The sequence below is a fragment of the Nicotiana tabacum genome, chromosome 10, assembly GCF_000715075.1.
Source record: "Nicotiana tabacum cultivar K326 chromosome 10, ASM71507v2, whole genome shotgun sequence".
Lineage (NCBI taxonomy): Eukaryota > Viridiplantae > Streptophyta > Magnoliopsida > Solanales > Solanaceae > Nicotiana > Nicotiana tabacum.
Window position 1 is genome coordinate 70,956,555 of NC_134089.1, and position 18,007 is coordinate 70,974,561.

At 40.1% G+C, this 18,007-nt stretch overlaps 3 protein-coding genes across 3 annotated transcripts; all 3 read left to right on the forward strand.

Annotated features, from left to right (window-relative positions):
- Window positions 1–6,407: 6,407 nt before the first annotated feature.
- On the forward strand, window positions 6,408–6,935 carry LOC107797546 (uncharacterized). Its single transcript, XM_075223780.1, has one exon. The coding sequence runs from the start codon at window positions 6,408–6,410 to the stop codon at window positions 6,933–6,935; it is 528 nt and encodes a 175-aa protein (XP_075079881.1).
- A 2,330-nt stretch (window positions 6,936–9,265) lies between these two features.
- LOC142165164 (uncharacterized) lies at window positions 9,266–9,721 on the forward strand. Its single transcript, XM_075223781.1, has one exon. It carries the CDS (start codon window positions 9,266–9,268, stop codon window positions 9,719–9,721), a length of 456 nt encoding a protein of 151 aa, XP_075079882.1.
- A 46-nt stretch (window positions 9,722–9,767) lies between these two features.
- On the forward strand, window positions 9,768–10,160 carry LOC142165166 (uncharacterized). The gene has a single exon (XM_075223782.1). It carries the CDS (start codon window positions 9,768–9,770, stop codon window positions 10,158–10,160), a length of 393 nt encoding a protein of 130 aa, XP_075079883.1.
- Window positions 10,161–18,007: the final 7,847 nt, after the last annotated feature.

Here is an 18,007-nt window from a genome sequence, read left to right on the forward strand (position 1 = left end):
CTTAAACTTGAGATTTAAAGAATGGATCGCTTCTCGTTGGGATCATGTTGCACATCCTTATTTGAAGTGCACACTTCTCAGAGGCGCACAGGTTCATTCATGAAGTGATAACCCCTCACTTCGCATTGCTTCATCACCTTAAGCAACAAAAAGATGGTTTTTAATAACACTGCTTAAATCAACAACAGATCCAACCAACCAAACAAATAGTTGAAAGCTAAATAGTACCCTCTAAGTTCAACTGCTTTAAGCAATAAAAAGATGACTATTAATAACACTGCTTAAATCAGCAACAGATCTAACCAAACAAACAAGTAGTTGAAAGCTAAAGAGTACCCACTAAGTTCAACTGCTTCAAGGTATATAGGTCGGAAGCTTTATGTTTGGATAAGTTCAAAATAGTCCATCATTGTACTCCTGAGTAGTTTTGGTCCTTTGAGTTCACTAAAAATGAGCACTTTCGGTCGCTGCCAAATATTTAAAAAATTCTGGAAGTTAGATTTAAAGACAATAGTAGAAAAAAACAATTATTTAGCCAGAAACATCAAGAAAATCCCGTCAAATCCCAGAAACTGCAACACCAAAAAAATGCAAAAGACACCAGAAATAGATTAAAACAAAAAATAGCAGCAATTGCACCTCTAATTTTGAGTTTCTGTTCAATTTGTTTTCCACAAATCTGTTAAATCTGACAATTAAAGTTTGTTAAATATTTGACAGAGACCAAAAATGCTTACTTTTGGCTAATTTAAAGGACCAAAACCGCTCAGGGTGTATTTAAGGGGCTTTTAGACCTATCGCAAAACATAAAGGACCCCATTTTGATTGCTACATAGTGTAAAATTCTCCCAGGAAGAAAGAAGGAAAATGGTAAACACCACGTGCAATTATAATCCACTGGTATCAAACCTGTTCTTCATACAATGGCTGAATACAACAACGTTAGCCCCGAGTCTCATCGAACTTGTTTTGAAACCATTTCCGTCTGAAAGGAGATACATTACTTACATATAAAAACGAGAGAACGGGAAAGGAAAAACAATTACTTAATCTCCATACACTGTCCAATGGCTGATTCAGACTTCTTATCTGAAAATCCAAAACTCAGATAGCAACGCATGGTTTCGGGGTCCATTCCACCACCATTATCTAGTAGAATAATAGAAACTATCAGTCTCATATTAACAGTTGTACAACCAGAAGAACAACAAACTTCAGTATCAGAAGAACAAAATAAACCCATAAAGAAATGGATACCTTGAATTAATAAAGCTGAACTTCCATCCTTCGGATTTAATAATTTATCCACAATGACGAAGGTGGCCCTATTTTGTATCTGCCAAACAAATGAAACATGGAATGCAAAAATAGAAAAGTAAGCACACACAACTGCATGGGATGGATGAGTAACAACTTTATCACATACATGATTGATTATATGCCCTGAGATTGTGTTCTATATGTGAAAAGATAAAAAAGATAAACCTCTTACTGAATTGAGAGGTGAACAACATATTATAGAGTTTTCGTATAGGAGTTTAGCTTATATCAAATAAGGAACTTTCCTACTAATTGCTTTTGTGAGAATGCACGAAAGAAAAATCTATTTATTAACAATGATACAATGAGCCCTATATATAATACATATTCTACTCCTACTACATATAGGACTAGGACATATTTTACTCCTACTACATATGGGACTAGGACATACTCTACTCCTACTACTCATAGGACTAGGACTATTTACACATAACTATCTAACACTCCCCCTCAAGCTAGTGCATACAAATCATATGTACCGAGCTTATTACATATGTAACTAATACAAGGACCAGTGAGGAACTTGGTAAAAATATTTGCAAGCTGATCATTCGACATACAAGACCACTAGACTCCCTATGAGCAACAAAACCAGGTGGTTGCTGATAAACAAGAGTTGGCGCCGGAAAAATCTTAAAATAGTGAGAAAGCCGAATTCCAAACTACAAAATAGGTTTTAAAACACCACCACAAAACAAAAACTTTTTCTGGAAATTACTGTTCACGTCGTAAAAAATAAAAGTTGTCAAAATTTGATGTAATTTATATGGGTAGGATCGAAATCACTGGACAACTAGTTGTCCTAAAGAAGTTTTGTCAAAAAGTGGATGAAATGGCTCACACGCACCGAAAAAGTTATTGTAGCTCGCTGGGACCCTAGTTCTGGCGGCGCGTGAGGAACTTTTTGCCGGAGTGATTGACTAGGGTTTTGTTGCCCGACTTTTCTGAACAAGATGGTAGTGTTGGTTTTCGCACAACAATTACCGATGAAGAGATAACGCAAATCAATCTTGAGTTGACGAAAGACGCACGATGACTGACTTTTTTGTTCCGATGGGACTAAAATTTTTGGGATTTGGTCGCACAAGGGTTTCAGATCTGATGGTGGTACTGGTATATGCACAGTACCACTTAGCAGTGATGAACCCTTTGAACAAGACGAAATTGCTAAAAAATTGCACGGCGATGAGATCTTTCTTTCCGGATGTCGCTAGAATGACGCACAATGATAATTTTCTCACTGAAGCTCTGATACCTTGTGAGAATGCACGAGAGAAAAATCTATTTATTAACAATAATAGAATGAGCCCTATATATAATACATATTCTACTCCTACTATATATGGGACTAGGACATATTCTACTCCTACTACATATGAGACTAGGACTATTTACACATAACTATCTAACAGCTTTGGTTAAGAAAATAGATCTTGAACTCAACCTCCAAAACAAGCTCATGCAATAAGGATTGCTCAAGACAAGTGTTTCTTAAAGCAAAAAGCGCAAAAACCATAGGGCTTGAAACAAAATGTGAGGCACATAATACGAAAAATTGGAAATACCCAACATAAAGTTTACCACTATAATATTCAAATTGTAATTAAAGTCACTAATTCAGCATTAAATATATAATAACAGTATTCCTTATCAAAGTAATAATACTACCGATATTGGTACAACTCTTCACTGTTGAGATTCAAAGTACCGATTGCTTTGTGCGTCATTATTTGAAGTGCACACTTCTCTGAAGTAATAACCCCTTGCTTCATGTTGATTTATCGCTTTAAGTGACAAAGAGATGGCTTTAAATCAATCCACATTTTTGAAAGCTTACATTTCCACTCATGTCAATTCTTAGAATGTCCCATATGGTTAAGCGAATGGATTATTGTCGCCTTATACAATTTTGCGTAGTTTCTCAATTTATGAGCTAGCTTTTAGAGTTGAGTTAGACTCTAGATTCATCTTCTTTTACATGGTATCAGAGTTAGACTCATCTCTATTCTTAGTTCACCCAATGTTAGGGCCCCATATTATACTGTCCACGCTCCAAAAGTCTAGACATAGGCGTGCGGTTGGAATGTTAGATTGTCCCACATTGGCTGAGAGAATAGGCTATTATCTCCTTATATTTTTTTGGATAATCTTCACATCATGAGCTAACTTTTGGGGTTCAATTAGGCCCAATGTCCATTTTCTCTAGATCAACAAACTTTTAACTCAAGACAAATGGAGCGAATGTTTCACTCCGTCACTTACTTCACAGGTTTTCCGGTTAAAAAAATAGGTCAAAGACATCATAATTAGGAATTCTAAACAAAAATAAGGTTAAGTAGTGAAGAGCATGAAGAGAACAACAAGTGTAGCCTCCATATACCAAATATGTTAGTGATAGTAGGCGATATAGTTGATATTTACACCTTAATATGACCATACTTTGTTGTTGTTTTATAAATAAATTTCCAACAAAATGCTCTAAATAGTATTCTTTTGTTTAGCAGGGAATATTATATGAGAGGAAGCAACATGGAGAGTTTTGGAGGCGATAATGTGAAGAAAAACACCCACTCGAGAAGTACCCGAACACAAAGAAGCATAAATGGCCTGGGCAAGAAGGCCATCGCGACCGCGGTGAACCGCGGCAGGTTACTGAAGTGAGGCAGAAAGGTCAGCTTTCACCGCGGTCGACCACGGTTGGCCGCGACCGCGGTGCACTGTTCACGCAGCTGGAAGTTTGAGGACCAAAGTGTAATTTCGGGGAAAATTTTGTAAAACCCTTGTAAGCTTTAGAAACTCGTCCAACTGGGGGGGGGGGGAAGCCAATTTTAGACTACTTTTGGAGGAAGAACAAGTGTGAGAAGATCAACAAAATATTAGAGTTTTTTTATCTCCTTTTAATTCTTGCAATTTTACATTATGAACAATTTAGTAGTTTTCTCTTGTTTTGTTATGAGTAGCTAAATACTTATCTAGGGTTGATGGAACCAATTGTCGGTTGAAGTTTTGACTCAAGTTGTTATAATCGAGCCGGATTTATGATATGATTGTTCAACTATGTTTTGTATGGTGATTAATTGAATGAGCCCTTGATTAATTGTGTCTAATTACCTTATATTGCTTGAGAAAGAGTATTAGGTTAGATAGCGGTTGAACAACACCACTTTTGGGTAATTGAAGAGATTCATTACTTGAACTTATAAGTGGGTTTAGAGATAACAAAACTTTGGTGGGATACTTTAGAGTTGCAGAACTATTGTCAGCTAGAGTAGTTCGTGAGAATGCTCTAGTAAATTATTATAGTTGATTGAGAGATAATTACGATAACCCATAGAAGCTTGAATTTCGTGCCAACAGGAGGATCCAACAAACACAACAACCACACAAGCTTGAATTTGACATGGATGACGTAGAGAACGTCAACGGAAACATCAGGGATGAGCCAGCTAACCCAAATGTCAGAATGGTGGCACCTCTTGTGCTAGAAGCTGCACTTTATGATTAGGCTCAACCCACAGATGACAACCTAGCAACTGCCATAGCTGTGCCCGCAATTCAAGCGGAGACATTCCAGATCACCAATAACATGCTGCATCTGCTGTAGAATAAGGGATTGTTCTCCGGGTCACACATTGAAGACCCTCAGCAACATTTGAAATTTTTTTTGTCAATTTGTGTGACTCAAAGGAAGCCAAATATGACCCCAGAAGCTATCAAGCTATTACTGTTCCCGTTCTCTGTGGCTGGGGAAGCTCAGACTTGGCTGAATTCGCTCCCAATCAATTCCATTGTCACCTGGGAGGAATTAGTAAAGCAGTTACTAAATAAGTTCTACCCGCCCAACAAGACTGCAAGGAAGATTGATGAAATATTGCAGTACAAGCAGCAACCGACTGAGACCTTGCAAGAAACTTGGGAAAGATTTAAAGGGATACTGGTGAAGTGTCCTCACCATGGCATTCCAGACCAGATGCTTGGCCAGAGATTCTACATGGGGTTAGCTGACAATCTAAAGGCCAATGTGGATGCTTCAGCTGGAGCTGCATTTTTGAGTAAGACATTCACCGAATGCAAAGTCTTTCTTGACAAGATGTCCCAGAATTCGGGGTGGATGACTAGAGGGACAACACTGGCACCCATAGTGCATTCAGTTCATCTTGACCCAAATAATTCGCATGTTGAGAACATGGACATAATTATGACTCAGATGAGTATTTTGACAAAGAAGATAGATAAGATGGGTACCAAACAGGTGCATATTGTTGACACGACAAATGGAGGACTGTATACACCCTGTGTTAATCAGTATTATGTGTATTCATGGCGCAGAGAAGGTGAAAATCAAGGGGCAAGGGACGATATGAATTATGTTAACAACTTTGGGGGTCAGAGGCAAGGAGGACAGTAGTGGAGACCAGCACCAAATCAGCAATACAGACCTAACATGCCTCAGCCTGGGGGCATGCAAGTTCAAGGCCAAATTGTGCCATACCACTAGAGACAACAGGGCTACCCACAGTAGAACCAATAACAGTTGACATATCATCCACCTCCTCAGCAGCAAGATAACAACATGGTAGAGATCAGGGGGATGCTCCAACAACTCATTGGGACAAATGGTAAGATGCAAGAAAAGTTGGCAGTACATGATTCAGCTATAAAGAACATTAAAACTCAGTTCGGGCAGCTGTCTATGGCTTTAAACAACCGCCCCAGGGAACATTGCCAGCGGACACAAATATTAACCCCAAGGAGCCAAACCCGAATAAGTTGATGGCAGTAAGTCTCCGGAATGGGAGAGATTTAGACAAAGAGCAGGAGGTTGCACAAGCTCGCAAAGAGACTACGCGAACCACTCCAATTCCACTAGAGGTAGATGAACCATCAAATCTGACTGAAGTGGTGGTTGAACAGGGTCAAGATGAAAAGGGTAAGGCTAAGGTAAATGAACAAGCTGTACAGCAGGTAATGCCTCTTGTGCCACAGAACCCCAATAGAGAGAAGCCAGCAAACAGTGCACAAAGGGTGATACCGGCACCATTCCCTTAGAGACTGGTAAAACAAAAAAAGGATACAAGAAATTCATGGAGATGCTGCGTCAAATTCAGTTGAATATTCCTTTGATGGATGCCTTAAGGGAGATGCCAGGTTATGCGAAGATGATGAAAGACCTAATGTCATGGAAGTTTGATTTTCATGACCTATCCACAGTGACTCTAACGCAGACCTGCAGCGCAATAGTGACCAAACCGATGACTCAAAAGATGTCAGACCCAAGTAGCTTCACTATTCCATGCACGATTAGGAGTTATGCCTTTGCAAAGGCATTATGTAATTTGGGAGCCAGCATAAATTTGATGCCTCTGGCTGTATACACCAAACTGGGCATTGGCAAAGCTAGACCGACTTCGATGCTGCTGCAGCTAGCTGACCGCACGGTAAAAAGGCCTACTGGGATTCTTGATGATGTGTTGGTGCAAGTGGGGAAGTTTGTGTTCCCTGCAGACTTTGTTATTCTGGACTGTCAGGTAGATGAGGAGATAACTATCATTTTAGGTAGGCCATTTTTGGCCACTGGGAGAGCACTGATCGATTGTGAGACTAGGGAATAAAAAATGAGACTGAACGATGAAGAAGTCATATTCAATGTTCAACAATCTATGAGGAGACCCAGTGAATATGCTAATTGCTCTCTAGTGGAGGCAGTGGATATGATTCTGCAAGAAGATGATGTGACCCTGACTGCTAAAGATCCATTGGAGGCATGTCTGACAAATTTAGAAGAGATCGATGGTAAAGGGTTAGCTGAGTGGGTCATGGCACTTAAAGGCCAAGGATTCTAGAAAAGGGACCCTCAGTTCGAGTCCCTTGAGTTAGAAAAAGGGCTACACTTCCAGCAAAGCCATCAGTAGAGGAACCACCTAAGATGGAGCTGAAGCCGCTCCCAGCTCACCTCAGGTACATTTTCTTAGGCCCTGATTCTACTTTGCCTGTTATTATATCATCCGGTTTGCTAGATGTGCAGGTAGAACAACTCTTATAGGTACTGCAGGAAAGTAAGACTGCCATTGGCTGGACCATGGCAGACATAAAGGGTATCAGCCCAGCCTTCTGTATGCACAAGATTCTCTTGGAAGAAGGGCACAAACCTTCCAGAGAACATCAATGAAGGCTGAACCCGTACATGAAAGAGGTAGTAAAGAAGGAAGTGATCAAATGGTTAGATACGGGAATCATCTTCCCTATCTCTAATAGCAATTGGGTCAGCCCTGTCCAATGTGTGCCGAAAAAGGGGGGAATGACTGTTGTGCAAAATGAGAACAATGAGTTGATCTCAACTCGCGCAGTCACAGGATGGCAGATTTGCATAGATTACCGAAAATTGAATACATCCACCCGGAAGGACCACTTCCCCTTGCCTTTCATTGACCAAATGTTGGACAGGCTGGCCGGGCGCTCACACTTCTATTTCTTGGATGGTTATTCGGGGTACAATCAGATATCAATAGCCCCTGAAGATAGAGAGAAAACATCCTTCACTTGTCCGTATGGCATCTTCGCCTTTCGGAGAATGCCTTTTGGGCTTTGCAATGCACCGACGACATTTCAACGGTACATGTTAGCTATTTTCACAGACATGGTGGAGGATATTATGGAGGTCTTTATGGATGATTTCTCCATGGTGAGAGATTCATTCGAGGACTGTCTTCACAACATAAGAAAAGTGCTCAAAAGATGAGTGGAGACAAATTTAGTGTTGAACTGGGAGAAGTGCCATTTTATGGTACATGAAGCGATAGTCCTAGGACATCGAGTGTCCAGTAAAGGAATTGAGGTCGACCATGCTAAGGTTTATATGATTGAAAAACTACCACTGCCCACCTCAGTCAAGGTGGTGAGAAGTTTCCTTGGGCACGCCGGGTTCTACAGGCGATTCCTAAAAGATTTCTCCAAAATTGCTAACCCATTATGCAAACTCCTTGAAAAGGATCACCCCTTTGTGTTTTCTAATGATTGCAGGTTGGCATTTGAGGATCTGAAGAAGAGATTGGTGACTGCACCCATCATTGTTGCACCCAACTGGGAGCAACCATTTGAGCTCATGTGCGATGCAAGTGACTATGCCATGGGGCAGCGAAAGGGTAAACTGATGCACCCGATTTATTATGCAAGAAGAGCATTAAGTGGTGCACAACTCAATTACACTATGACAAAAAAGGAGATATTGCCTGTTGTTTTTGCATTTGACAAATTCAGGTCATACTTGATTGGCTCAAAAGTTATTGTTTACACTAACCATACATCAATTAGGTACTTAATAGAAAAGAAGGAGTCAAAGCCATGCTTGATTTGTTGGGTTATTCTGTTACAAGAATTCGATCTGGAAATGCGTGACCGAAAAGGGACAGAGAACCAAGTAGCTGACCACCTCTCAAGGTTGGAAGAAGCTGAAAAGAAGGTAGAGGTTGAGGATATAACAGAGACATTCCCAGATGAACAATTACTGGCAATGACAATGGAGGAGGCACCTTGGTATGCTAATATTGCTAATTATTTAGCAAGTGGTATTGTACCTTATGAACTTTCCTCAATTCAAAAGAAAAAGTTCTTTCGTGATTGTCGATATTATTATTGGGATGAACCTCTATTGTTTAAAATATGTGTAGATAACATTATCGGGCAGTGTATCCCCGAGAAAGATCAACATTCTATTTTGCAGGCTTGCCATGCTTCACCATATGGTGGACACTTTAGAGAAATTCGGACAGCAGCTAAGGTGTTGGAGTCAGGCTTGTACTGGCCTACTCTGTTCAAGGATGCCCATGCTTGGGTTAAAATCTGCGATGATTGCCAAATGACTGGCAACATATCTCGTAGACACAAGATGCCAATGACCACAATTCAAGAGGTGGAGATTTTTGACATGTGGGGGATTGACTTCATGGGGCCATTCGTCAACTCGTATGGTAACAAGTACATATTGGCAACAGTTGACTATGTCTCCAAGTATGTCGAAGTGGTGGCTCTCCCGACCAATGACCCTAAAGGGGTACTAGATTTTCTAAAGAAGAACATTTTCACACATTTTGGTACCCCAAGAGCTATACTCAGTGATGGCGGAACCCATTTCTGCAATAGAGCGTTCGCACGGCTGTTGGAAAAATATGGAGTTCGTCATAAAGTGACCACCCCGTACCACCCACAATCGAGCGGGCAAGTTGAAGTGTCCAACAGGGAGATTAAAAGTGTCCTCACAAAAACAGTGAATGCAACAAGGACTGACTGGGCAAAGAAATTGGATGATGCATTGTGGGCGTACCGCACAGCCTTCAAAACCCCAATTGGTATGTCACCGTACAAGTTGGTGTTTGGCAAAGGCATGCCACCTCCCAGTTGAGCTAGAGCATAAAGCACATTGGGCATTGCGGCAGTTAAACTTAGACATGGAGACAACAGGTACTAACAAAATCACTGGGTTACATGAGCTAGAGGAATTCAGGTTCCAGGCCTTTGAGAGTGCTAGATTATACAAAGAAAGGATGAAATTAATGCATGATAAGCACATCTTAGATCGAAACTTCAAACCCGGAGATCTAGTGTTGTTATACAACTCGAGATTGAGATTGTTCCTAGATAAGTTAAAGTCACGATGGTCAGGACCCTTCAGAGTGGTGCAATTGTTCTTAAGTGGAGTTGTAAAGATTGAATCAGAAGATGGGACAAACAAGTTCACAGTAAATGGGCAAAGGTTGAAACATTACCTTGGAATGGCTGAAGAAAAAAGAGATAGAGTGGTAATCACTTTGGAAGAGCCCCAATACGCGGATGAGGAATGATGATCAAATGCTTGCATCGTGCTGCAATGTTAAATCAGGCGCTGCATGGGACGCAACCCATGAGTGTGTTGTTAGTGTGTTCATGTAACTTCATATACAAAAAAAAATAATAGAAAATGGCGCTAGCACCGAGACCGCGGTGTACCGCGGTAAACCGCGGTGGAAGGCAAACATTTTGTCTCAGATTTTTCACCTCACCGCGACCGTGGTGGATCGCGGTAACTCGCGGTGAAGCGTGAACTTTCTGCCTCGAATTTTTAAACCCACCGCGGTTGACCGTGGTGGGTCCCAGGTAATTTTAATTTTTTTTTATTTTTTTCCGTTTTTCTTATTTCTTTTCGTCCTCTTTTAATTTTACAACCCAAACTCCCCCCTCTTAAACCCAACACACCGGATCCCCTTCCCCATATTTTCAATTTCTCTCTCTCTCTAAACCTAACCCCTCAAATACTCTCTTCTTCTTCTTCCCTTATATTAATATCCCTCACCTCCATTCCTCTCCCCATTCTTCAACTACGGTATGTTCCTCACCTCTTCTTTCTCTTTTCTTTAGTATTATGTTGTAGTTTATGTAATTTTATATTGTGTTGGGATATAATTGTCGGTATACTCTTTTTCTTCTTGTTTTTGCTTTTAAATTTTGTTTTTGATTTTGATTGGTGAAAGGGTTGTGCATTGCATGTTTGAACGGTGTTATTAGTGGGTGATTGAATGAAGTAAGTGTGGGGTGTGTTTGTGTGGTAGTATACTTTATTGGGGAGGAGCTTTGATGTACCCATGAGGGCTATTTGTGTCTAGATAGTGCCCTGCTCACAAGGTGTTTGGAAAATTGCCCCAATGGCGATATAAGGAGCTATTGTGACATGGTTATGGTGAAGTTTGAGTAACCATCCATAGTCACATATTTTGTGCACTCACTAATAGGCGTTTCGTTGTATGACAGGTACAATGAGTTCTTCCAGGAAGCGACGAAACACTGGACCCTCCACTAATGGACTGGGGGGCTCCTCACGAGCTAGGAGCCAAGCCAGTTCACCTCAGTTCGATAGCACTCGGTTTGTATCCAGAGCAGCGGAGGATAGGTACAACCAAAAAGCAGCTAAGAAGTTACAACCTGAGGTGTACATTGATCGAGCGACTTTGGAGGTGGAATGCCCCAATATGTTTAATGATCTGAGGCGGTGTTAGTTGGACATCTTCTTCGAGGTACCGGGGGAGGATAATGTTCAACTAGTAAGGGAGTTCTATGCGAACTTTCCATAACATGAGAATGGGGTTGTGATGGTGCACAATACCCCGGTAAATGCATCCCTTGACACCATCCGCAGGGTATACAGGCTGCCTGTGTTTCGAGGTGAATTTGATCCTTATTGTACTTTTAGCGGAACACGGGCCTTGTGGGGCACTCTTCTTGATACTATCTGTATGCCGGACGGAGAACACCTATGGATCAAGCACAATATTACTCTCAACTCCCACTGTCTGAATTGGAAGGCTAAGTGTTAGCTCACCATTATCAACAGTCGATTGTTGCTATCCAGCAACACGATAGATGTTAATCTACCACGGGTATCCGCAATCTACTGTTTCATATCCCACAGTGATTTTGATGTGGCTCGACTCATCCATGAAGAGATGTTCATTAGATCACCTGAGCTAACCAAGGGCCACTACTCCCCTTCACTGATCACCCGACTGTGCCGTATTGCTCGAGTCCCTGAAGACCCTCGAGTTGATGGGAGATTTCCACTAAAAGCCCCATTCCGGGCGAGAAAAATTAGAATTGGACGAGAGTCGGTGGTGAAAGTTGGTGACTCTAATGATGATTCAGCTGATGATGATGATGATGATGCTGAGGTAGCTGAGGTTCCGCCTCCTCCGAGAGCTGATGTGGCAGGCCCATCACAGCTACGCCGGAGCACCTGTATGATAGCTTTGGAGCGGGATATGGCTGGGTTGCGTACCTCAGTCACTGATTTAGGTGTCCGTATTGATGCGGTGGCTGAGAGGCAAGTGAAATCGGGGAAGAAATTCTTGGGCTGGTTGAGAGCATTGGGACGTGCGTGCAACGTGATCCCAGACACTATCTCCGATCAGGAGTGAGCCTTCAGGGAAGTTCCTTAACCTCACTATTCTTTAATTTTTAAGCCATGGGGACATGTCTTCATTTTAAGTGTGGGGTGGGGATACTTCATTGTATGTTTGTAATTGTAATAATTGACTGTTTAATTTTTCTTGTTTTGTCTTGCCTTGATTGTTTTGATGTAGAGTAATAGTTCATTAGGAAAGCTAAAATAGTAAGTGACTTGTCCCAACGACGGATCTCTTTCGGCGGGGTTCTTGAAGGACTAAGTCGAGAAAAAAAATTGGAATACAGAGACTCTTCCTGATGACGGATCCTTTAGACAATTTTCTTAAGGGAAGTAGTCTAGAGAAAAGACCAAAAAGATTTTTTATTTTATTTTTAGGTAGTGTAGTAACTCCCCCTTGGTTTTTCTTTGGGCCACGGTTCTTTTCCAAGGGTTTAGCTTGAACAAGGTATAGGTAATTTTTGTTTTTATTCTTTTTAGTTTTAGGTTAGGATTAATGGGCTAGGAGCGAAAATCGATTTTTTACACCTGAACACAATAGACACTAGAGTCTAACGCCTAGATTCATTGGTTAAACCCTGTTAGAGTGCCTTAAAATTGTACGTTTGTATCTAACTTGAACACTCAAAAGAGAATGTCTTGACAAACCAATCCGGAGTGAGTCACGTTCCATGTGTGTGTGAGTTTTACTGTGTTTCATGTTTCATATTTGATGCCTAGAACTTGCCTTGTGTGTTTGCAAAGCAAAATAGTAGTTTCTTTCAGTTTTAGAAGTGATATAGGCATTTCTTTGTTGAGCCAAATATATAAAGTAAACCCACCTGAATGCAATACATCGTAGTTAACCCCGTTGAGCCTATAAGCCTATTTCTTTGGCAACCACATTGCGAACCTTACCCAATTGTTTGAATAGCTTGCCGTTTGAACCCTTTTACCTCCCAATAAGCACTTGAACAGTAATGAAAATATGCAAAAGTAAAAGTGTGGAGTGGTGGTTTAGTTTTTGAGTGGAACCATCGAGATAGAGAAAAGGTGTGGAATTTGAAGCATAAAAGAAAAAGCACCACGAAAAGAAAAAAAAAAAGAAAAATATGGGTCATAAACAATTATAATGGTTGATAAGTGGTGGCTTGTACAAATTGCACCTAATAGATGGGGATGTTTTAAACAAATGAGGTGGAGCGTTTGGTTGGTACAACTATGATCTTTAAGTTTAATGCAATTGTATTAAAAGTGCTTAGGGAGGTTAGTCACTATATCTAAATATATCCTACCCGTCCCTTAGCTTACATTACAACCAAGTAAAGTCCTATTGATCTTAGACTGAATGGGCTCAATTAGTAAAGTATTACACTACGGGCAAGCCTATGGTGCATCTTTGTGGCATGTGAACGTTCTTTCTGAGAGTGAGCGAATTTTGTCTATCTTAGTTCCTAATTGTTCTAATTATCATTATATGTGAAACTACTCTCTTGTGTGATGTGAGGGCATGTGATCCACAAAGGAAAGATAAGTTTGACTCTTGTATAAAGTAGTTTGAGTAAGTACAAATGTTGCATGGTACAAAAGGTTTGACTCTTGAGGTAAAGGTTGTTCACTACTAGGTGCAAATTTTTGTAAAATGTTCGTGGTGTTAGTCATTAAAGGAAAATCTTAGGGAAGAAATTTTGATGGAGTGTGGTGGATTGATCGAGGACTAGCAATGATTTAAGTATGGAGTGTTGATAGTAGGCGATATAGTTGATATTTACACCTTAATATGACCATACTTTGTTGTTGTTTTATATATAAATTGCCAACAAAATGCTCTAAATAGTGTTCTTTTGTTTAGCAGGGAATATTATATGAGAGAAAGCAACATGGAGTGTTTTGGAGGCGATAATGTGAAGAAAAACACCCACTCGAGAAGTACCCGAATACAAAGAAGCATAAATGGCCTGGGTAAGAAGTCCACCGCGACCGCGGTGAACCGCAGCAGGTTACTGAAGTGAGGCAGAAAGGTCAGCTTTCACCGCGGTCGACCGCGGTGCACTGTTCATGCAGCTGGAAGTTTGAGGACCAAAGTGTAATTTCGGAGAAACTTTTGTAAAACTCTTAAAAGCTTTAGAAACTCACCCAACTGGGGGGGGGAGAAGCTAATTTTAGATTACTTTTGGAGGAAGAACAAGTGTGAGAAGATCAACAAAGCATTAGAGTTTTTCTATCTCCTTTTAATTCTTGCAATTTTACATTATGAACAATTTAGTAGTTTTCTCTTATTTTGTTATAAGTAGCTAAATACTTATCTAGGGTTGATGGAACCAATTGTTTATTGAAGTTTTGACTCAAGTTATTATAATCGAGCCGGATTTATGATATGATTGTTCAACTACATTTTGTATGGTGATTAATTGAATGAGCCCTTGATTAATCGTGTCTAATTACCTTATATTGCTTGAGAAAGAGTATTAGGTTAGACAACGGTTGAACACCACCACTTTTGGGTAATTGAAGAGATTCATTACTTGAACTTAAAAGTGGGTTTAGAGATAACAAAACTTTGGTGGGATACTTTAGAGTTGCAGAACTATTGTCAGCTAGAGTAGTTCGTGAGAATGCTCTAGTAAATTATTATAGTTGATTGAGAGATAATTACGATAACCCATAGATCTTAATCCTCACAGAGATTTCATTCGAGTTCCGCCAAACAAGCTCAATGTTATGGGTTCTCCTTGGCTATTCAACTCTTGGGGCATGGATGTGATCGGACCCATAGAACCAACCACGTCAAATGGACAACATTTTATTTTGGTGGCCATTGATTATTTCACTAAATGGGTCGAATCATCAACTTACAAAGTTGTTACAAAGAAAGTGGAAGTAGATTTAATCCGTAGCAACATAGTCTGCTGATTCGGGATCCCAGAGTCAATCGTGATCGACAGTGAAGCCAACCTTAATAGCAACCTCATGAGGGAAACTTTCGAAAACTTCAGGATCACTCATCACAATTCCACGGTGTATAGACCGCAGATGAATAGAGCAGTGGAAGCAGCCAATAATAACATTAAGAGGATATTGCGAAAGATAGTAGACAACCACAGACAATGGCATGAGAAACTACCATTTGTATTACTTGGTTATCGCACTACCATGGGAACATCTACCAGAGCAACGCCATACATGTTCGTATATAGTACATAAGCGGTAATACCTGCAAGGGTCGAAATACCTTCTTTGAGGATTATTCAGGAGACTAGGCTGAATGATACAGAGTGGATACACATCAGGAAGGAATAATTAATGCTTATTGATGAGAAGAGAATGGACGCAGTCTGTCATGGACCGCTTTATAAGAATAGGATGACCAAGGCATTCAACAAGAAAGTGAAACCTTGGTAGTTTGTACCACGACGGTTGATGCTAAAGATGATATTTCCCCATTAAGACGAAGCTAACGGGAAGTTCCTACCAAATTGGCAAGGTCCGTATGTGGTCCATTGGGTACTTTTAGGAGGAGCTTTGATTCTAGCAAAAACAGACGACAAAGTGAGTATAATGCGCATCACTTCAGATACAGTCTAGAAGTATTATGTTTGAAGATAATCAAGTTAGAATTTGTTGCATTCCAGGTAATTAGAACTACGTTCGACCTGACTTCCTACGGTGGAATACGTAGCCAAACCACATAGGTTCCGGTCCTATTTGTAACTGAAAATCTAAAAAATAATTTCCATGTACTAGGAACTATGCCGTGACCTAATTTCCCTCAGTGGGATACGTAGGCAATCCACATCAGATTTGGTCACTTATTATAATTGAACTACATTTTAACCTGATTCCGTTTGGATAGGTAAGCAGTCTGAGTCAGACTCGGTCATATCATTTTACGTACCTATTTTTATTTTTCCTAATGTAATCGAACTATGTTTTGACCTGACTCTATTTGGATACGTGGGCAGCCTGAGTTAGGCTCGGTCATTTAAACTTTTTCTCCATTTGTACCCTTGAACTTCTTTCAGACCTGATTCCTTTAGGATGCGTAGGCAACCTGAAAAGGTTCGATCAATACCCTATAAAAACCTATCATTCATAATGTATTGTATAGATTAGGAGGCAATCTCGTCATCAAACATCTTCGCCATCCGGGAGAGATTTGAAGAAAGCTTCATCAGCAAAGATTGTTGCTTCGATACGGTCGTCAGAATGGAAAAGTTCGAAGGGTTTCCTAATATGTCATAACCCGGAAAGATGAGTTTATTATAAACCATACAAATAATACTATATATATATATATATATATGAATTTTAAGCTGGGAATTTAAACATTTTCTATTGTTCGGCTTACTAAGGCTTGCTGTCACACCCCGAGCTTGGGGGCGAGACCGGCACCCAGTGCCTCACCTATCCTTGCATACCACTGGCGACTAAGAGACTTTGAACATGTAATGTCATATTTTGGCAATGAGCCACAATGCAAGATAATGTGCAATGCAAAATATAAAACTGAATAGAGACTAAAGCTGACTAAACGTTAACATAAAGTTGGGCTGGCAAGGCCGTCATAATTACTACAACTGACAAGCCAACAAAATATATGTATAGGGCCTACAAGCCCAACATACTGCACTAACTGACAGGATATATCTACAAGCCTCTATTGATAGATGCACTTTGATCGGAACAGGGCCCCGACCTACCCTTAACCTATCTATATATATGCACTAAATGTACTCCAAACTGCTAGACTCGACAACTACGAAAGACGGGGAGCTTACCGATAAGGCTGAACTCGGGCATACACCTACTGAGAAGGTCTACTCGTCTGTATGTCCGAACCCGCACGCATGAAATGCAGTGCTCCCAAAAAGGAACGTTAGTACGAAATAATGTATCGAGTATGTAAGGCAATATACTGAAGCTAAAACTGAACTGATAATACAATAATTGAAAACAACTGGGAGTCAAAGAAAATCTTAAGATATGCTCATCTGCTGATACTGACTCAATTCTCTCAATATAGTGAGTAAAATAGTTGTTCGACCCTATAAGGCTCGGTATACATATATATATATATCTGCTCTGCCATAGTAGGCTCTCTTATAAGCGCTCGTCCATACTAGCATCTGTGTCTCGACCAACTTGGCTCGCTCATAGGCGCTCGACCATAGTAGGATCAGTATGTAACTTACCAACTGATCAGAGGTTGCCCAATAGAGGCCTGCCCATTGATTATAGCTCGATGGTAATGAAAATACTTTTAATACTATATATATGTAAACTCTCTGCTCTTTTGACTGGAAGAAGGAAATACTCAATGCAATATGAAGTTCTGATAAGACGAATATCGTAACTTGCGAGACTAGCAAAATATACGTAAATTTCGGGATACGAATTTTTTATGCCTCATTATCAAACTTATGTAATTATGATATCATGCTAAAATGAAAGAAAATCTTAGCCTTAACATACGTGTTCCCGGAATTATTTGAACGAATCTACTTCTGCGAAATATGAACGAAACTCACACTTGGACAAACTTGAAATTTCGGACAACTTATTCTGCTTTTAACGTTTTTTTGAATGAAATGTTAGGTAATAATTGAATTTGAATGACATGTTCCTGCTCTTTCACGTTTTGGTTAAGGACAGAATGTAAAAATAGTTCTTGATCTTGAAATGAAGTGTTTATCCCTTTTTGATTGATAATGCTCACAAAAAGTCTTGATAAGACTTTGTAATTTAGACTTTTGACACATGTAAAGCTCAACAATGACT

Bases quoted from the DNA above. Each gene is read 5' to 3' on its own strand.
- LOC107797546 (XM_075223780.1), top strand. From the start codon at position 6,408: ATGGAGATGCTGCGTCAAATTCAGTTGAATATTCCTTTGATGGATGCC.
- LOC142165164 (XM_075223781.1), top strand. From the start codon at position 9,266: ATGGGGCCATTCGTCAACTCGTATGGTAACAAGTACATATTGGCAACA.
- LOC142165166 (XM_075223782.1), top strand. From the start codon at position 9,768: ATGGAGACAACAGGTACTAACAAAATCACTGGGTTACATGAGCTAGAG.